The sequence below is a fragment of the Prionailurus viverrinus genome, chromosome B4, assembly GCF_022837055.1.
Source record: "Prionailurus viverrinus isolate Anna chromosome B4, UM_Priviv_1.0, whole genome shotgun sequence".
Lineage (NCBI taxonomy): Eukaryota > Metazoa > Chordata > Mammalia > Carnivora > Felidae > Prionailurus > Prionailurus viverrinus.
Genome location: NC_062567.1, coordinates 12749616 through 12771405, shown reverse-complemented (window position 1 = coordinate 12771405; position 21790 = coordinate 12749616). Strand labels below are relative to the sequence as shown.

The 21790-nt window shown below is 42.3% G+C and overlaps 1 protein-coding gene and 1 long non-coding RNA gene across 2 annotated transcripts in view; one reads left to right on the top strand and one right to left on the bottom strand.

Annotated features, from left to right (window-relative positions):
* The window catches only part of CUBN (cubilin), a 283623-nt gene that overhangs the window by 99364 nt on the left and 162469 nt on the right, over positions 1-21790 (top strand). Inside the window, exon 28 of the mRNA XM_047868193.1 lies at positions 11139-11289. Coding sequence (XP_047724149.1) covers positions 11139-11289 — 151 coding nt within the window. The remainder of the gene's footprint in view (positions 1-11138; positions 11290-21790) is intronic.
* Positions 712-7471, bottom strand: LOC125171083 (uncharacterized). Its single transcript, XR_007154178.1, has 3 exons — positions 7386-7471; positions 5274-5546; positions 712-994 (listed from the first exon to the last, which is right to left on the bottom strand). It is a non-coding gene; the product is annotated as an uncharacterized LOC125171083 (long non-coding RNA).

The following is a 21790-nucleotide window of genomic DNA, read 5'->3' as shown; positions in this document are numbered from 1 at the left end:
CATGGCTCTCAGATCCTTGAGAAAGTACTCCTGAGTCCTAGGAGGCACACATACATCTCAAAGGGACAGAGGAAGGGTTCACACCTATAAGCCCTTTTTAGGAAGTGTTCTAAGAAAGGGTGTGCAGGGGCCCAGCCTCAGGTGTGGCTGGAACAAACCATCAATTCTTCTGGTTGCCTTGAGCTTTTCTCAGGCAGGCACTTTAAGCGGGGCAGGGGTCATCCTGGGGATGTGACCTTGAGCTATTAGAAACCATGTTAGTGTTTAAGTCTTTTAATATGGGGGGGGGCGTGAGTGGATGAAAGCACGTGTGCCCAGAGTCCTCATTTTTTGTAGGCCAAGGTTGAGGCCTAGTCAGGAAGAAGGTTCGGAGAGGCCTGGCTAGAGTCGAGCCCAGGAGAAAATCCTTGTCAGAACTGAAGGAAGTCCGGTGTGGCTGAGGCTGAGTGTGGGGCTTCTGGGTGGATGGGACCCTGCGAGCCAGCGAGCGAGCGAGCATAGCCCAGCACTGAGGGGGCATGAGGAGTTTCAGGGACCTCCCCTGGAGCAGCAAGAGGTCTTTCAGGAGTGTGAGCCTGAAACGGCCTGCTCAGATTGGCGCCTTTAAAGACTCTGGCTTTAAGGGAAAATGGAAGGGAGGTGAAAGTAACTGGAGATCCAGTGAGGGGGTCGCTCCAGCCCAGGTGAGAGAGAGAGAGAGAGAGAGAGAGAGAGAGAGAGCACCAGTTCCTTGCGAGCTGAGGAGGGAGAATGTAATGGAAGGACTTGAGAGCACCGAGGAGGTAAAATCAGCAGAAGTGGACCAATGATTGGATGGGAGTGGGGCTGGTCCAGGCGAAGACAAGCCTGAGATATAATTAATGGTTCATCTCTTAAGACACTTGAGTTTCCTCTTGCTTTCTGTCTGCAGCTGGCGTCACTGATGCATTTGGCACTTCTCACAAAGGATAAATGATGAAGCCAACATTTTAGTCCACTTACTTCACTCGAAGCTCTGTTAAATATAACAAAGAATATGTTGATTCCATTGACTAATGGAGTTTTGCATGTGATCATTATAATTTAGATATTACTATTATTTCTTTAATGTTTATTTATTTTTGAGAGAGAGAGAGAGAGAGAGAGAGAGACAGAGACAGAGAGAGACAGAGAGTGGGGAAGGGACAGAGAGAGAGGAAGACACAGAATCCAAAGCAGGCTCCAGTCTCTGAGCTGTCAACACAGAGCCCGATGCCGGGCTCGAACCCACAAAACATGAGATCAAGACCTCAGCTGAAGTTGATCGCTTAACTGACTGAGCCACTCAGGTGTCCCTAGAAATTATTTTTAGTTTTCTCTATTATTACAGAGAATAAGGACTTTATTGTATCCTTGAATTTGACAATTCTTGTTTTAAAATATAATTACCCATGAAGAAAACATAAAGAAATTATTCTTGAGGACTTTAATTACTAAACTTCTACATGGCTCAGTTTCCAGAACTCTAAAATGCAGAGAACAGTATACCTACATTATAGAGCTGCTAGGAATTTTAAATTTAGGAAACATACATGAAGGGTTTAGAATAATACTCCACTAATAAATATTACTTATTAAATGCTACTAAGTATTATTTATTATTATTTCAACATAAACACGATTTTGTGGATTAACTTTTGCTATCTAAAATATTTTGCAGTCCGTGCAAAGCTATGACTTCCAAAACAGCCTTCCCAGTTGTGATGAGGATAGATTGGTCCCATGTATTGAAAGCAGGGCTTCTGTCTCCTGGCCTCTCAGCTTTTCTACAAAAGCCATGGGAATTCTATATCTGAATCTAAGAAGTATGGTAGTCAGTATCCCACTTGCCAACGGGAGAAAAGCATTTGAGATTTTATGTCTTAGTAACAACGGGTCTGAGCCGACTTTCATCATCATGGCACCTCCTTAAACACTTCCTGGGCAGATGAGTCACGCTTCCTCTAACTGTCTGTCAAAGGAAGTTTGCTTCTGGGACACCTCGCATTTGGCTTAGAATTCAGAGATAAGCTCTTTTAATTCTGAGGACAACTGCCGTCCCAAAACACTCATAAAAACTGACAACAATATACCAAACAATTCAATTTATGTCTCTGCACTAGATATGAATCTTGCATTGTACCAATCATGATCTGGGTGCAAAAGTTTAGAATGCAGTGTATTCATTGATTATTAAGCCACATACTTCATATTATCATTAAGAGTAAGAAGATGCATTTTACAAGAAATTTAAGATTCTGGTGTTGTCCAAGCAAAGGGTGATTTTTTTTTTTTTAAATCATGAAAAATTAAAAGGAGAGCTATTTATCTCAGTGTAATCAAAATCCCTTTCCTCAGAAGGAAATGCTGATCTTTCCTGGCCATCCCTCACAGTGAAGAATTTTCATGTGATTGCCTGAATTTGCTGCAGTTAATGAGGCAGACACATTAGCCCTCAAAAGATTGCCTTTGCTCTTGTATTCCAAAGAAACTCTGTGTGTTTCCCCTCTCAATATTCTCTCAAATGTGAAAGACAGAATGAGGATGATTAATAATCAGACCTACGGATAACTTCCACTCTACCCTGAAGACAGGAAGAAGTACATCGGACGCTTGAAAACTGAAATTGCCCTATCAGCACTTCCTTCCCTCGGGGACCTCACCTAGCTCTCTCCTCAGACCATCAGCAAGTGCATGGAAGTTCCCTTCCACCATCTAAGGGGCACGTGGCTGGAATGAGAACCCATAGCTCAGAATGCTAAATTTTAAAATTAGGGATTATTGTTGTGGATTTTCATTAATTATCTTGATTGTCCACTTTGTAAAATAAGGAAGAGGGGCACCTGGGTGGCTCAGTCGGTTCAGTGTCCAACTTTGGCTCGGGTCATGATCTTGTACTTTGTGGGTTTGAACCCCGTGTTGGGCCCCGTACTGACAGCTTGGAGCCTGGAGCCTGCTTCGGATTCTGTGTCTCCCTCTCTCTCTCTCTGCTTCGCCCCTGCTCATGCTCTCTCTCTCTCTCTCTCTCTCTCTCAAAAATAAATAAACATTAAAAAAATAAATAAAATAGGAAAGATTTCCAACTGCAACATTTCAGAATTAAAAAAATAAATGCCATGTTTACCCTTCAGTCCTTATATTTACTCTTTATTTAACAGGCTTTTCCCCTCTTCTTCCCTGAACTGGGAAAAGTCTGCCTGGCAGCACTCTAGATCCTTCCAGCTCAAGGTTCAATGACTTCATGTTGTTCTGTGAAGCAGATTTCTCCCTGTTTCTGAGTCCATCTCTAGCAGATGGTGAGGCTTTTAGGAGGCAGAATAATTTTTTTAAGAAAAGTTCAGTGTTTCGCTGTAGTGATGCAGCTGGCAGAGGGAACTCCTCGGTTCATGGAATTAAATGTTCATGTACACGCAGGAGAGTAGGCTTGGCTCTCAGTGCATCTCAGCTACCACCAGGGAGGGAATTAGGCATTTACTACGCCATCAGCGACTCTCAGAACTTACGTTTGTAAGAAGTCTTTAGTCCCTGAACAGCGGAAGGAATTCTTTTTAAATAAAGAATTAGTCTAATTAATCATAAAAACCTAGTTACGATTTTAAAAAAGGAAACATTAGGGGCAAAATATGGTTTTAAATTAATGCTGAAAGAGATTACCTTATATAATAACATTTTAATGGGCTAATTTTCATGTATAAACTTGAGATCCGTATAAAAGACTACAGAAATAGACAGTATAATATTTTTAGTAGACCAGCTGGGTATCTGCGAACCTAAAAGGGTATGGAATTCTGAGAGTGGAAAAACATTACCAATGCATATCTATGTCAATGCAATGCTCTGTCAATAGGTCCCCAAAGATAATCCTTGAAAAAATAAACTGATCACACAGGAATACATAGTCATTGCAGGGAGTTTGGAAAATATAGAAAAAGTTAGATAAAATAAAAATGATCTCAATAATAACATCACTCCTAATAATTTCTGGTGGTATTTATTTCCTGTAGTCGCTCCTTATATATTTTATTTTAATATGCAAAGGGGATCTTCTGGACACAACTATCCTATAATGACTTTTTCCCAGATCACACTAGCTTGTGAATGTTTGTCTGTGTTGTTCACTATGCCACATGATTTATGACATTGCACATCCCATCATTACGATACGGCCACCTATTCTTGTGAAACATTTAGAACTTTTTCAAATTTCCACTATTATGAGCCATGCTGAGATAAACATTCTTGTAGTTAAATCTGTGCACATATACATGTGTAGACAATGACTTGAAAAGTCAAACAAACAAACAAACAGAGGCCAAAAAAGAAAAAAAAAACAAATCAGCCTTTGTGGCTCCTAAAATGAGCAATGTATAGAAAGCAGAAACAGAAGTGTCAGTGCGCTATTAAGAGTGAACAGGGGCTAGCTGCCACATGGGAAGGAGACGATCTCATCTGGGCGTGAGACCGACATCTAAGTCAGAGTGACACAGAATAACTCAGAACGTGGTCTTCAATGGGTTTCTTGCTGTCATGCAAAGCCCAGAATTCTGAGTGATTGTTTAATTTTAGATGGGTATTTCGTATTTCCTGCCCCACCCTGTCAGCACATGGCGGCATGGCTTTTCCTGTGCTGCGGGGAAGACGTGTGCCTGTATATCAGACACTGTGCGTGGCCACGTGTCTGGTGGAGACGCTGCCTCCCGGGGCCATCGCGGAGCCAGGCTCTGCTTCTTAGTTTTCATCTTTAACATTTGCCTAATTTACCCTCCACAATCTGATTACATTTTTACCCCTGCCTTAGCCTTTTCTCATCCACTAGGGGAGCTTTTGCCCAACTCCACAAATCTTGTTTGGAAGCTTTTACTGTGGTTCCAGGAATATTATGAAGCCCTTCAGATTTAAAGTAAATGTGAAAGGTTCTAGGTTTATCCGAGAGATTTCTGTGTAAACGCTCTTAATAACTACTCTCATGAGGCACTTTTCATGGGTCCCTTTAGAGCTGTTTTCCGGGGGTGGGGGAAAATCTGAAGAAACGCCCCAAGAATTCACCAATTCCCACCCTTTTGGAGCACCGGTGGCTAAGCAGCTAGAGCTGCAGGCTGGCTGGACTGTCATGGGAGAGGAGGCAGTGACACCAAGAAACACGTGCAGAGACGCTTTCCCTACCGTTTGCCTCTCCCTTCCCCTCCTCGCCAGCGCAGCCTTGGTAGATTTCCTAACGCTGTCTCCACCACCATCCCATTAGGATCCACCACCTCCCTCCACCCCAGCACGCGCACCAGGCTTACGCTGTCCCCCACGGTATGGTTTGCTCTGGGCCACGCACCCCACACTTGGGAATGGCCTCAGGGTCCACACAGAAGCAGGTTGTCATAGCAACACACTGCAAGCGATTCATGTTGGCCGTCCATCTCTTCACAAGTGATTCATTGATTCACTGCTTTCCCATCTGGTCTGCCGGGGATGATTTCTGTGAAGTGTTTTACATGAGTCAGCTCAAGTTCTCTACACCCGTCATATTTTGTCTCTCAAAACTATTTCTAGAGTGGTTTCTTTGGGAAAAAAAAATGCCAAGAGTTAGAATAACATTTTAAGTGCATTCCACATGCCAAGTCTCACACTCAACCTAATTACATGGTGTGTCTCATTTGCTATTTACACCAACCTTATAAATACCATTATGGTGCCAAATTTATATAGAAATTGTAGCTAGGAGAGGGTGAGGACTTTTCACAAGATTACATTCTAAGGAAAGTTTAGAGCTGGACTGGACTGTGTACCCACAGGCTGATCGCGATTAATCTCTCTAGTCTGCTCTTACAATAAAATTACTTCCTGGCTTCCATTTGAATACAGTCTGTTGGTGACACTGGCTTCACAAAGCTAATCTAAAAATTCATTGAGTATAGGTCTCAGAAAGTTTAACTGTGTTCTTTCTATAAGCATTAGGTGATTCTCTACTGCACCTAAAATTCTCCCTCATGGCAGGTGGGATATTTCAATACATGTTAAACTCTAAAGGATGACCTTATTTTTGTTTTTAAAGATTTGTAGTAGAAGGGGGACCAAAATTTTTTCCTGAAGTTTCTCCATATTTTAGTAATATCTTCCCAAGAGCCCCTTGATTTAATTTCTCTATTTGGTCTATATTTAATTCTTAAAATTAATGATCCACTCTAAGCAAGTTTTATTTCAGAAAAATGTCAAGGAAGTAAGAAAAAGTATGAATTAGAAAAAGCATGAATTAGATGCCAATCTAAAATAGAAAGAACTGAATTCTAGTTATTACTCCCCGTAATGCTAAAGTGAGTTTATTTTTTTTTTCAACGTTTATTTATTTTTTGGGGGACAGAGAGAGACAGAGCATGAACGGGGGAGGGGCAGAGAGAGAGGGAGACACAGAATCGGAAACAGGCTTCAGGCTCCGAGCCATCAGCCCAAAGCCTGACGCGGGGCTTGAACTCCCGGACCGCGAGATTGTGACCTGGCTGAAGTCGGATGCTTAACCGACTGCGCCACCCAGGCGCCCCTAAAGTGAGTTTAGAAAGGTAGTATATCCATACATCCCATGCTTATAAATATATGAAATAATTATAATTTTTTTCATCAAAGTCACAAATATTCAAAATCATAAAAGAAATTTAGCAGCAAAGAAGTACTTCAAAAGCACATTTCTGTTCTGAGAGTTCTTGGCAATTCATAAAGTTGATTCCCATTGAGAGAACAGGTTGAGGTTCACGTTAGCTGATACTGGGTTCCTCCGGACTCGAGTTCCAGAGTTGCTACAAAATCCTTACTCTTATAAAAATTCAACTCTCTCTGTCAGTGAGGCATCCTCAGTTTTATATCTTCTACCTTGCATGTATGGTTCTTAATTAGAAGGAGTCCACGGATCGTTTCATATTGCACCTGGAGTCTGAAGTCCCTAATGGTCTCAGAAACTAGGCATGTGCCAAATTATCAAACCCATGCAAAGGAAGTCGATAGAAATTGGTAAATGTGGCTTAGGCAAGAGATTTCCTTCCTCTCTGCGTGTCCACTTGAGGGTGGAGCGGGGGTGCAGAGACCTACACCACATAAATCCTAAACGAACAGTCTCCTTAAGAGAATAATTGAAAGGATTCTACACAGGAGGTTGTAATATATACCCATTATTTACATTTGAAGATACGTTGAACCGCCAACCTGAAAGTGGAAGCAGCATTGCAGATATTTAAAAAAAAAAACAAGAAACACCCCTCTCCACACGGTTATACAACTTAGATCTGCATATTTAAAGTGAGAATCTCCATCTTTCTTTTCTTAATTTCTACTCATTTTCTTCTGTGGACTTAATTCCAAGCTTAGATATTGTAGATCTTTAGGCTTTCTAAACGCAGGGGAAATCATACCCTTCGCGGGACCAAGCCAGAATGCTCGCCAGTAGTGGCAATGAGTCACAGCTGGAATGTCCTGTGGTTAGCCTTCTGCTCTGAAAACAGAATCAGGAGCAGCAGGCACCTACTGGTTTCCATGGCAACCAGTATTTGTGTACTTTGAACAATGACTGTTCCTTATTGTGTGGTAAATTTACGCGGGAATGAATTGTTGAGGTGACGTTAGCCATCTGTGTGAATATAAACAAAAAACCCCCCGATTTAATTAAGTGTAAACTTCAGAAGGACATAGGGTTGGGGGTTGGGGTGCTTTTGTATAGAGGTATTGTCCTACACTAATTAATTCATTTGTTTATTTGACATATTTAAGCATTTTCATCAATGTCTATTCGATGTTTCAGTGTGCATCACTTTCTCCCCTCCAAAGGCAAAAAGAAACTAATTGTCATTCATCAGTGTTCCCCCCCACCCACCCCCACTCCCTGTGCCCCCCCTCGCCCCCCACCATCCCATTCACAATGTGTTATTTTAGAAGGACTGGGATTCAGGGGCTCTCCTTCAATGAGGTAATCCTATCCGGAAGGAAGAGAAAAAAGTCCCCTCCAAGTCATGTGAAAATGTCAGCTTTCTTAACCTTGCTGAGCTGGGGAGGCAAAACTACTGTAATGCTTACGGCCTTGTAGCGAATCTAAAATTCACTTCCTCAAAATGTCACTGCCTACCATTTCAGAAGACCCGTCAAGCTGAGAGCGATTGCGGTGGTGGGGAAATCTTACCTCGTGTTTTGTGGCATAAAGATGAAATAATTAAAGCTTTGGTCACTGAACTACAACCCAGAGCTAAGAATGAGCCTTCTGGAGTGGAAAATAGTGGAGTGTTTCTTGCTTATTATACCTCTGCCTGGGAACAGTATGTTTATTTTTGTATTAATTAGTTTGGGATTGGAATCGGTACACTGGATTTAATAAAAAATAAAAAAATAATAAAAAAAAAATACCCTACAGTGAAGCAGTAACTTAGGAGTAAACAGATTGCAACATGGCCCTCCTCCCCTACTTGTACCTCCCGCCTTAGATGGAGGGATCTGAGAGCAGAAACGAAGGGCTTTGGGTTTTCCCTCCTCTTTTTGTGTTGCTTTATTCTTTCTCCCAATTTTTGCTCCCTCATTATGGCTTCTGTCAACTAGCCTATGAAGGAGACACTTGTTAATTAATATACCTAGTCAGAGCAGCAGCGGCCTTAAAAAAGACAAAGGAAACTGAAGCGATAAGCCTGAAAAATAAATTTCATCTTTATTCGTTTGCTTCAAATGCTTAGGTTTACTACCTAAGGGCGAGTTATCTAACAGACTTCTGAATGTCTCTCTTTAAATCTCTGCTGACCTTCCCCCAAATATCACAGGCATGTATGACTGAGGACCAGCTAGTTTTGAGAACTCCATGAGACAGGCCAAGATTTAGAAATCTGTAATTTATTATGATCTTGAACAAGGCCCTTCCTGATCCCTGCCACCAGCCCTTCTACAGAGAGGCCCACAAAGGATCCAGACTCTTTGTTGCCTAAAAGAATCATGCTGAAATTTAGGACTCTAAGACCCTACTATGTACCTAACTATGTAGGATTCAAGTAATAGGGCAGATTAAATCCCACTGAAATAAATGCAGCTGTGGGGGAAATCATTGTGTTTGTTCCATTGTGTTTGTTCATTGAAGATGTATTGGGAATGTGCCCTCGACAAAGCCCTGAACTAGACAGAGGAGACTGGGAGAGGTGCTATGGGCTCTAAGGAAACCCATAATCAGTAGGGGAGATGAGGCCCACATGGCTGGCAGTAGAACAGAGGGGAATGGAACCATTTCTACAAAGAAGCACGAGTAAAAGCTGAGGGGTTTCAAAGGAAAACTAATTCGTGAGTGAATCCCTAGGGATTAGGGAAGGCTCCATGGGGTGCTTTGTAGAATTTGATGGTAAAGTTTTCCATGCTCTCATCAATATGTTTCAAACTATCTCATAACATTTCAGTAAATAAAAATAATTTGGCCAATTTGGAACTTATTGAATCCAGATTACACATGTACCTACAGACATATTCAAACACATGCACTCACACATACTCTTATATATGTGTACTCTACGGGAGAATAATCAAGGAAGTCTGTTAGTTTATGATCAGGTATTTTCAATTTTGTTTCACGGACAGTTCATCCCAAGGGTAACCAGAACAAAGTAGACAATGATGTGGACGTTAGTAGAGGAAAAGAAAAATATAATGGCCTGAGTCACGAGGAGCCAATTGTTTTGGATTATCACGATCTTTCCTGATTGAAAGAGATATGGCAGAGAAGTTTATTTATTTTTTAGTTTAGAGGTGTATATCTGATGAAATGAATAAATGAGGCATATAAAGCGTACACGACAGGATATACAAATACCTCAATGGGAAAGTGAGCAAAAACCACAGCAGAAAAGTTCCAAGAGAAGAAATATAAATGCCTCATAAGCACGAAAAACCTTCAACCTCAAAGTAACATAAGTTGAGCCAATTACAAAACCAAACATATTTTCCCTATCGGTATCAGCTCTAAAAATAATAGCAGTCACGGGGTGCCTGGGTGGCTCAGGTGTTCAGCATCCAACTCTTGATTTCAGTTCAGGCCATGATCTCACAGTCTGCGGGATCGAGCCCGCATCGGGCTCTGCTCTGACAGCATGGAGCCTACTTGGGATTCTTTCTCTCCGTCTCTCTTTTGACCCATATCCCATGCACGCGTGTGTGTGTGCTCTTTCTCTCTCCAAAATAAATAAGATAAACTTAAAAAAGAATAGCAGTTGTAATTGCCAAAGTCCCATTGTAGTAAATTGCTGGTGGGGGATACATTGGTATAAACTTTCTGAAAAGAGACTTAATAATATAGATCAAGAGCCATAAAAGATTATATTCTCTGATTCATTCCCCTTATAGGACTCTTTCCTGAGGGACATTTAAAATATCAAACATTCATATTGGCAAAAAATTGGAAATGTCCTTAAATGAACAACAATAGAGTATTAGAAGCATTTTACGCCACCGTTAAAAATGTTTACACAGAGTATTTGCTGACATGCTTAGAAAAAAATAAGGAACACACTTAAATGTATAGCCCAAGCTTGTACACACACATATATACCTGGACACATAGGTATATGTATACATACACAAGCAATGAAAAAAAAATGTTGACAAGAGAAACTGCCGGTATTAACAAAATATTAACAGTGGTTATCTTCAGTGGAATTAAATTTTGTATTCATTTTTTACATAGCTCTCTAAGCTGTCTAAATGCTTATGTTAGTATTTATATATATTTATATAAATTAGTATTTATATATATATTTATATATGTATCTTTCAATTATAAGATTGCTGTTCAACGAGCATCTCTTATATGTCATTAACGTGTGAACACATCTCATCTGGACCACCATTTCCTTATTCTGTGCCTGGATTATACTTTCGAGGGAACTTGCTAGGCTGACATAAAACCAAACACTAATATTTGGATTTCCAGATTTATTGGGCTTAGGACTCACCCATAAAGTCTCTCTATATAATCACCTATTTTTAATTTGTTAATTCTTATATTAAGCCTCCTGTGTTCCAACCACCTTAGCAGATTTACCCTTAAACTCAGCCAAGGAACAGCTTTTGCTACATGAACAGACTTTACTTTTTCCCTGTGACACACCATGTAAAGCTCCCCACCCTGGGAAGTTTCTCCTTGATTCCAGCTCTACGACGGCCCCCAGCGGATGGGGCGCTACTGTGGAGCTGACCTACCACCTGCGGGGAGTACCACGGGCTCCAGGTTTCAAGTGCTGTTCCACACCGATGGGGTCGGTCACCATGAGAGAGGATTTCAGATGCAGTGGTTCATTCACGGTAAGCCCTGGGCTGATCTTAGTTGTATTGGATGCTTGCTACTTGACCAAGAATTCTTCCTTTCCCAGCTCTCACTTTGGAAATGATACCACCACAAATAATGGGGCTTGGGTTACAATCTGGTGCAAGGCCTTGGAAACCTTCCTCAGACACTGGAGATTTAATCCCGGCAGGGTTAAGAGAGGACAGCACTTGGAGAGCTACTGAAGTCAGTGCAACAATACATCACCGAAGAGAAAGGAGGGGAGCAGAGTGAAGTTTCTGGCGGGAGAAAGACCTGTCCATGGGTGTGGCAAGCAAATGGCAAGGTGGCATTGGGGTCTCCCAGGGGGAGTGGAATGGAAGGAGATGCCAGGCTTATTCTGACATTAGCAGAGAAGGAAGGGTGGGGATCAAGGGGCAAGAATGAGTCAATCCAAGAGAGAAGGGGAAGGGCCAGCTTTGGGCTGAGAGGGGAGCAGGAGTAGAGAACTCACCGGCACTAAGCCAGGGTGTGTGTTGTACCTGCCAGGCAGAGTAGGGCCACCTGCCTACGAACTGGTGCTTCAGAAAGTAGGTAGGGATAATTATTCCTTTGAGGATGAAAATTCATGTTTAACAAGGGTTCTGAAACTTGTAGATTGACCTCTTGTGGCTGAGTCTAAAGGGAGTAGGCCCCAAAGTGGTGATTCTCAAGATGTGGTCCCCTGAGAGCAGCATCAGCATCACCCGGAACTTGTTAGAAATACAAATTCTTGGGCCCCATCCCAGACCTGTGGAAGCCCAATAATCTGTGCCTTAACTAGTCTTCCTGGTGATTAAAGCTTGAGATCCACTTTCCCAGAGTGATCCACACCTAACAAGTATAGTCCTTGTACGGGACACCTGGGTGGCTCAATCTGTTAAGTGTCCGACTTTGGCTCAGGTCACGATCTCATGATTCATGATTTGAGCCCCACGTTGGGCTCTGCGCTAACAGCTCAGAGCCTGGAGCCTGCTTCGGATACTGTGTCTCCCTCTCTCTCTATGCCCTTCCCCTCTCATGCTCTGTCTCTCTCTCTCTCTCTCAAAAATAAATAAACATTTAAAAAATCAAAATAAGTCCTTGTGAATATTATAATAGCCGTTCTCAACCAAGGGCTTAGGGCTCACTGGTAGAGTTGCAACATTATACCAGGACTCACACGCAGACATGTAAGCTGTGGCCCGACTGTCAAAGTCAGGGGTGAGCCCAAGGTAAGCACACATAAATGTGTATTGTGGTTGACGCTTGAGTGTTGTTAAAATCATAGGCCATTTATTATATGAATCATAGCGTTGTACATAAGTGAGTACCCTTATTGTAGACTTGAGTGTTAGATGTTCTGTTAATATGAACTGGAAACAGAGTCTATTTCTGTTAAAAATACAAGTGTGGGGCTTTCAGCATTTAAAAGTATTCAGTGGTAATCCACAATGCTACTTATAGCTTGAAATACAGATTATGAATTCCCAAAGTGAATGAGCTATGATAATTAAGCCTGTGGGATTTCTGGACTGTTCTCTTCATCAAGTGGGTAGATTTAACCTTGGGAGGTCAATTTATTGATCTGTTAAGTGAAGGGACTGGATTGGTTTATCTGTGTACTGTAGTCCACCTCTAGTATTCTGTGATTCAGAAATGGTGTGATTCTAAGGTAACTAGAGACAGTGTGAAAAGACCTAGAAGAAACAGGAACGTCTTGAGAAATGACCCACATTTTCAAGGGCTGGGATATTTCCAGACAGTGCTTCTCAGACTTTCATGTGCATGTGAATCACTGGAGATCTTGTTAAAATGCAGAGTCTGATACAGGAGGCTGAGGTGTTTCTAAAAAGCTTTTAGGTTGTGCTGATGTTGCCACCCTGTACACCACACTTTGAGGAACAAGGCGAGAGCAGATGTTAAGGCGGGAGAAAGAAAATGGTAGGAAGACAGCATCTCTAGAGACTAGAGAAAGCTTGTAAGGTGCTTCAAGGTCTCGTTGTACTAACAGCAGAAAAATCTCATCAATCTCTCAATGTCAGGAGGATATGAACTAGGGCCTCTGTGAGAAGGAACCTTAGTGCTTCAGAGATCCAAAGGGGAGAAAGCTTGCATGTGAGACAGAGGGTGGAAAGGAGGAAATGGTAACCAGGAGGGTTATCTGGGGTCCTCAACCCTAGATACACATTGGAATTGCCTGGGAATTGTAAAGAGAACCCATGCCTGGGTTTCAGCCTTCAGAGATAGAATTCAGTTAATCCTTGGTGGGACCCTGACAATTGTTAATTTAAAACACCTCCCTAAGGAATTCTGCAATGCATCTAGGGTGGAGGGTTTTAGGAGCAGTGATTTTGTTGATGCTGGTTATATCTTTCTTCTCAGTGGGTTGCTTCCTCTCCCTTCCAGGCTGTTCTAACTATCCTACCTCAAGGCCACACTAAGAAGTGTGATTTCAAGGATGTTATTGGCTACAGTGGGTTATTGTATCACTGGATTCTTCTAGCCAACATGCTAGACACAGTTGAATCCTCTGCTGAAAGCTTTGAGTTTTTGTTGGGAAAATTTTTTCTACTAGCTCTATTTTGAATCTGTCTTCCTTTGGAAAGGTCAAAGACACTCTCTGTCTATTCTCTCTTCCTGTTTACTATTTCACAACTTTCTTCCAATTGCAGAAAACTTGCTAAGCTTGGAATCAGAGTTGTACAACCAAATTTTGATGGCTGGGACCAGAACTGAACTTTTTTTTTTTTTAACTCTATGCTGTCCACTGTACATAAATTACACTTCAAAAGAACTTCTTTTTTTATTTTTAATGTTTACTTATTTACTTATTTTGAGAGAGAGAGAGAAGTGCTAGCAGGGGAGGGACAGAGCGAGAGAGAGAGAGAAATTTCCAAGCAGGCTCTGAGCTGTCAACTCAGAGCCCAACATGGGGTCTGATCCCACAAACCATGAGCTCACAATGTGAATCAAAATCAAGAGCAGGCTGCTTAACCAGCTGAGCCACCCAGGTGCCCCTGGGAAGAACCTTCTGGAAAGGGATTCTTGGTAGTCTAGATCAGTGCAAAATTAACTATCATATACTATGGTTATACAACACTGCATGTACACAGAGTTTCTACTCTGCATTTTGATGTGGTCTTTTAGCTTGAGATAGCCCAAGGAGAGAGGCCAACAGAAAAGACGAGGGTCAGAGAAGAGTTCTTTGATGGGAGAGGCTCCCGCCCTTCTTACCCAGCAGAGATAGACTGAAGACATAAATCTGGTTTCACAGATTTATGTGTCTGTGAACACACAGACTGCGTGTTCAGTCCACAGATATTAAGGAGCTGTTTTGGGCCAGGTGCTGTGATGGGGCTGGGGCCAGTGTGTGACTCCCACCTGCAGGCCTGGTTCCTGGTTTTGTAGAGCCATGGGAGCACAGAAAAGGGAATTTGATCTAGACAGGAGGTCAGAGAAGTCCTGCATGAGAATAGGACCTATGAACTAAAATCTAAGAAGGAGCAGGGGTTACACAGGCAAATAGGAGAAGGAAAAGTTTTCCCAGTAGAAGAAGGTCCCTGTGGGGGGGGGAGAAAGCAGGGTCAGTATGGGGGACTCAAAGCTTGGGGTGGCTGGGGTTTAAGGTCAAGGGGAGGAGTGCCGGAGACCTGAGCCATGGCCACAGCATTTGGGTCACTCACAGTTAAGGGCTCAGGCTGGGATGGGGCCACACCCTCTCTTTCATGTAAGTCCTTCAGATTTCAGAGAAAGGAGTTCTGATAAGACCTTGAAGCACCGAAGCAACATGGCGTGTTGTGGGATTCGAGATACAAGCTAAGATACAAATACAAATAAATGCAAAAGAAACAGATGCAAACTCCAAAACACATTTAAAAACTGGTCTCAGTGTGAAAGTACCGTTGACTGTGCTTGTGCACGTGCGCGTGCCTATGTGAATGTATTTCAAGAAGTACGTCTCTGCACAGCCCCTCCCGACCTCGGTGTCAGAGTGAGGATCACATGGCCGGGGCCCAGGGCACCAGGCCTGACACTAGCCCTGAGGCTCCTTTTCCTTCCCTGGCTGGAAGGAAGTGCCCCTAAACCCCTAGCCTCTCTTCTTTAGAGATGTCTCATTTTAGGCTCTCGGCCCCCGCCCCCTAGCTCTTTTCCAAACTGTGCGGTAAGAACTCCCAAAAGCTCTTCACTGAGAATTCAGAATCTACACTGGCATCCTTTCCCGAACATTGCTACTTAGGGAGAATTCTGCGCCCCCCCCCTTCCCCAACACTTCATTTATTTTGCCAATTAATAAATAAGCCTGTTTCCAAAATGTGCTTCTTTGTCAACTGCACAGATCTCCTATTTGCTCTGAGAGCACGGATCTACAATCAGGCTTTATTCGTGGGTCCAAATTTAAAGCGGCTCTGTAGATGGGAGATTAAACCACACCGCCTCGCCTTTATGTGAACCATCAAAGAGAATCCCACTCTGGAAAGAAAGAAATGGCCACAGTTGCCCTGCCTGGCTAAACGGTTCCCGGTATTCAGTGTTGACAGCATTGTCCAGGGGCTGCATTCGGCCTCCGGGGCCTCCATCTGGGTTGCTAAGGTCTCTGCAAGCTGTGTGAATAGAGGCCTCCCGGCCGGCCGTGCACAGCCCACGCCTCTTCGGCTGTCCCTCCCGGGGGCCCTCTTTCACCGGCAGTGGACTCCGGTGCACAGACAGGGCAAGGAGCTTTGTGAGTGAAAAAATGACATTTGCAAAAGGAGAGAACCCCTCAGCTGGGAATAGCAGGGGAAGGGCTAAGTGGCATGTGATCGGGAGGTGATGTCACCCTGGTTTTTCACAAAGCAAAGTGTGGCCTTTTCTTTGGGGAGATAGATGACATCAGCCTCTCCAACGGGGGCCAGTTCCATTTTACCTTCTTTGTAGCTGTTGACGAGATTTCCCAAGGCTTGAGGGTTTTCAGAAATCGGCTCGGGGGAAACATTTAAAAACCCTTATCAAAATCCTCCTCGGCTGCCTTGCTTTGAACATGAGCCAGTGCCTCCTTGAGTACCTGTGGCCGTGTGGCACCGGATGAAAAGGCTTTAAAAGAATGTATTTTTAGAGCCCTGGCAAAGCACCTCCACGAGGTCAGCAGTGTTTCTCTTTGACCTTCCCTCCGCTTCTCTTTCCCTCAAATGTCTTTTCAATGGTCTTTGTTTACTTTGGGTCTTTCAGGGGAATCCCTTCTCACTGGTCATTTTTTATCCCTTTTGTGACTGAGAGTATGTGTACTGTGGTTTCTGGGAGGTTTATCCTTTGAGGACAATTGTTTTATCTTTTGTGATCGTATTATCCATTTGCCTTATGGTGGGTCATCCCTCTTCGTGTCCGAGGGTGAGTAAACCTGGCTTTTTATTTTGTCTTGTTTTGTTTAAAGTTTATTTATTTATTTTGAAAGAGAGAGAGAGAGAGAGAGAGAGAGAGGGAATCCCAAGCAGGCTCTGTACTGACAGTGCAGAGCCTGATGTGGGGCTCAAACTCACAAACCGTGAGATTACGACCTGAGCCAAAGTCAGATGCTTAACCGACTGAGCCACCCCAGACCTGGCTTTCTGAGGCCATCCAGGCCTGCTTTCCAAAGAACAGACCATTTGCAATTGTGCATCGTGTTACAGTCATTGCACGTAGCCTTTGTAAGCAGGCACTTATCAAGATCGTGTTTTTTATTCATTCAACCTACCAACCAACCAGCATATATTGTTTTCACTACCAGGTTCAGCGCATGATGTAGAGAATATAGATAGTGTATTAGTTTGCTTGAGTGGCCATGAGCACATATGACAGACCGGGTGGGCTTACACAGCAGAAACTTACTTCTCATAGTTCTGGAGGCCTGAAGTCCAAAATCGAGGTGTTGGGTCCTGAGGCCTCTCTGCTTGCTTGCAGATTGTAGTCTTCCTGCTCTATGTCCTCTCATGGCCTTTTTTCTGTGAGCACACATCCTGGTGTCTCTTCATGTATCCACATTTCCTCTTCCCATAAAGCCGTTAGTCAGACTGGATTAGGACCCACCCCTAGGAGACCTCATTTTGACTTAATCACCTCTATAATGGCTTTATGTCCAAATACAGTCATATTCTAGGTACTGTGGGTTAGGACATCAGTATAAGAATTTCAGGGGAGACAGCTCAGGCCATAACAGAGAAGAAGGAGAGAGCATCCTTGACTTTAGGGAGTTAGTCATCTAGTAGGGGAGACAGACAAATAAACCAACTGTAGAAATAAATCCATAATCCATGATGCTGTGGGAGCAGAGGAAATGGGTGATAGCCTGAGGGAGTGTGGGAGTCTCTCCTGACAGCTTTGGTAGTTGAGCTGACTTTTTTTTTTTTCTTTTAGTGTTTATTTATTTTTGAGAGAGAGAGAAAGAACAGGGGAGGGGTAGAGAGAGAGGGAGACACAGAATCCAAAGCAGGCTTCAGGCTCTGCCCCTTAAGCTGACTCTTAAAGAATGAGCAAGAATTGATCAGTCAGACAAATATCTGGGAGAGGAGGACATTTCTAAGTAGAAGCAGGGAGGCTTGGGATAGCACCAAAGTTTTGTAATGGGCAAGTATTTCAGTTAGAGCACAGCTTCTCAATGTCAACTCTAAAGGCGTGAAAATTGGTTCTTAGGAGAGTGAAAAAAAATCTTGTGCTTAACGGATAAAGCTCAGATATGTATCATACAGAACATATAGCATATCTGTAATGTTAACACTCCATGGCAGAGAACCTGGGAAAAAATATCTAGGAAGGTTCCCTAGAAGGGCAATAATGAACAAACAGTTGGGAAACACTGAGCCACAGGGAGCGCTGGGGGGTGGTGTGGGGGGATGTGGTCAGATATCAGTTGATAAGAACCATTGCAAGAACTTGGATTTTATTTCCTGTGGCCTGTCCCGAGCCTGCCTCTGCATGATGAAGGAATTCACAACAGTCTGGAGGTATGATGATCGCAGTGAAAGTGATTTTATGAATTGTGGTCAGCAGAGATCCAGGGCACGCTCACAAGGCCGGGATGTGAATCACACCGTCTGGTCCTAATGTGAGACAGAGGCCTTTCTCTCTGCTGGTGACGAATTGCTTTCATAGTGTTACTTCCTGTTGGGCAGTGATAGATATAATGTCGTAGAGAGAAACTGGTTTGAAACACCCGTCCCTGTCTGCCTTTAAAGTAAGCCTCATTGACAATCAAGACTGTGCCTTTTATTCAGTAAGTCAGTAAGCAACCTCTTGGTAAAGACAAATGGGTAAAAACATAGGCTTCTGTGATTGTCTTATTCTTTAGTGTGATATAAGATAAATCCTGTCCGGTTTGGGTAGAAATTTAAGTAAAAGAGAAGCTTTTAAGAAACATTAGTTCTGTTTAAGTTAAAACTTATTTCCATAAACACTGACTAGGCTTTCTTTTACATTTATATGTGTTATATCCTATCCTGCTTCCCCTGGCTAGTTCAGCCTATTTGGTATTTTGAACTTTTATCTTTGTGATACCCACAGCAAATGAACAGTCTTAGTGTAGAACCAAGAACAGATTTCTGCATTAGGATACATTGTCTTATTTTTATGTATGGCAAATTCTCATATATCTTTTTTGCAAAGAAGCTCTTAATGGATGATGCTAATTTAAAAAAATCTGTTTATAAATTAACTCAACGTTTGTTAAATTGGGATAATAATTTGCTAAAAAAAAAAAAAACACCATGCATCTGTTTTTGCATTGGCTTGAGAACTTTTCCTCCAAGGTCCTCATAATCTGAGACAGCAGTAAACATATGCAGACATTTCAGAATGAGTGGGAAAGCTAAATCCTGACGTTATTTGCCTCCTTGACAACAGAAGATACACATACACACAGTTGACCTTCATTTAACGTTGGCTCTCAGTCTTGCAACCAGGGAGGGCCTTTTAGCAGCCTTGCATCCCAATTCCCATGTCCCTGCTATTTGAAAAACTTTTGAGTTCTATTTCCATTGCTACTCTTTGAATCAGTTATAAAAAGAAAGAGAAAAACAAAATAAAACAAAACAAACAAAAAAAACAAACCCATACAGCCATGACCTTCCCAAATCACATATTGCACAATTTATAATAGTCCTTCAGATTTGGGCCAAAGGAAGGGTTTTCTTGAATCTTCTATTTGTGTTCTTGTTCCCTGGCAACAACACCCCTGATAGATATTGCACATACTTTCCAGGGGATTCCACACTTTTTCATACAACATGAAAAAAAGAAACCACGCTTTTTTTTTTTTTCACAGTTTCAAATTTTGTGGCAACCAAAAATGACTAAACCAACACAGAACAAGCACAGTGTTCGGTGTAGAGCATTAATTTTTGTCCCCAGAGGTTTCTCTTTTTGAGCATTTACTTAAATATTGCCATATTTATCTGTGATATTTATCCAAAGACTTATTTTATTTGTATGCCACTGTGTACTCAGAGAAACCAGTGCCAGCCTTCAGTGGCATTAATTCACATGAAAAAGAAGGGATCTCTGGTGTAGGATAGTAACTACGTTCTAGAAGATTTAATACAATTTTATATTCTCTATGTAAGTCATGACATTAATATATTTTGTCCATGATTTTTTTCTCCCAGTTATACCTATAGACTCCTCACAAGCTCAATAATATATAGACTTTACACTTAAATATAATGTAATTTTAATTTTTTTTTAATGTTTATTTATTTTTGAGACAGAGAGAGACAGAGCATGAATGCGGGAGGGTCAGAGAGAGGGAGACACAGAATCTGAAACAGGCTCCAGGCTCTGAGCTGGCAGCACAGAGCCCGACGCGGGGCTCGAACTCACGGACCATGAGATTATGACCTGAGCCGAAGTCGGACGCTTAACCGACTGAGCCACCCAGGTGCCCCTGTAATGTAATTTTAAATTTATTTTAAGACGTTATGATAAAAGTAAACCACATTGCCATATAAAAAATAAACGAAAGTGTGATTTAAGTGCTTGGTCCATTAATTCAATTGACATCTCATTTATTATTGCTGGACCAAGTAATTATTTTAAAAATGTTGATGTTGTTTGGAAAATGTTGATGCTATCATTTTAAGAAATATTTACCATGCGTTGAGCCCTGTGATTAGTGCTTTTAATATTATCTCATGTTTTGTCTAATAATTCTCTTCTGTAAGTGCCATCATCCCCACATTATGGATAAGAAAACTGAGGAAGGAGTCTTAGAGAAGTTAAACAAATTGCCCAAACTCACAATTCCAGTAAGTGATGGAATTAGAACACAAAAACAGTGTGTGGTGTAGAACTCCAAAGCCTATGTTTTAAGTAGCTGCACTCTGGGATGTCTGCGTGGCTCAGCTGGTTAAGCAGCCAGCCCTTTTTTTGACTCAGGTCGTGATCTCAAGGATCATGAGTTCAAGCCCCACGTCAGGCTCTCATGCTGACGGCGCAAAGCCTGCTTGGGAGTCTCTATCTGCCCCTTTCTACTTCTCTCTGTCTCTCAAAATAAATAAATAAACTTAAAAAAAAATGAATAAACAGCTTCATGCCGCCTATTTAGTAAGAAAGTTTTCCCCACAACTTTTCATTCCAGAAAAGATTAAGCTATATTGCAATGCAGAAATGGCCAGTGTTTATAGCAGGTAATTTTGCAACTAAATTCCCACTGAGGATAATGAATGTTTTAAAATGAACATATACACTCTTTCCCAGTGAATAATATTCTGGTTCCAAGGACTCTCTACTAGACTACACAATTCCTTTTTTTCTTCAGGTTCAAAGAGCAATAATGGGGGGAAGCATATTACTTAGCAAATGACTAGTTCAAAATAGCTGATGTTATTTGTCCTTCAACACAATATCTGCTTTGTTACTCATTTAGAAAGTGCTCTTGTTTTGGAGTTGCTACATATGGTTGATGGGATCATATGCTTCTGAGCTGGGATCAACCACAGAGATCATCTCATCTGTCACCATGGTTTAGCTGCCCAAACTAGTTTACAAGAGGAGTTTTATTAAGGTGAAGAGTAAAAGAATGGCTGCCCCCCAAATAACTTGGTTTGACTGGAGGTCAACAATGGGGGACAGAGTGGATCCCCTGATTTGGTTAATGTAGGAGCCCAGCCCCGAGAAAGTTCTGCCCTCCTCCAGGGAAACTTCCTGGCCAGGCTGGACGCCTGAATCAGCATTTGCCTTGCGAGCGGACTGCACCCCTTGGTATAATTACAGAAAACGATCCACAGAGCATGGATGGTTGGAGGACATGACCACCACTGGCATGGCGCTCCCTCCCACATCTGCCCATGTGTCCATACGGAGCACCCTCACTGTGCAGGAAACGTTCAGGGTTGAGGAAGGAGAGAGAAAGAAATGGTGGTGAGGGTGATGCGGAGCCCTGGGGGGTGGAGGGGAGGCTCCTGAGCTTTTCCTTATAAGGTACTGAGGGCCAAAACAATTACACCAAAAGAAAGCAGGATTAGAATGAATACTTTTAAATAGAAGTATGAGTGTTGAACTTGGAAAATCACA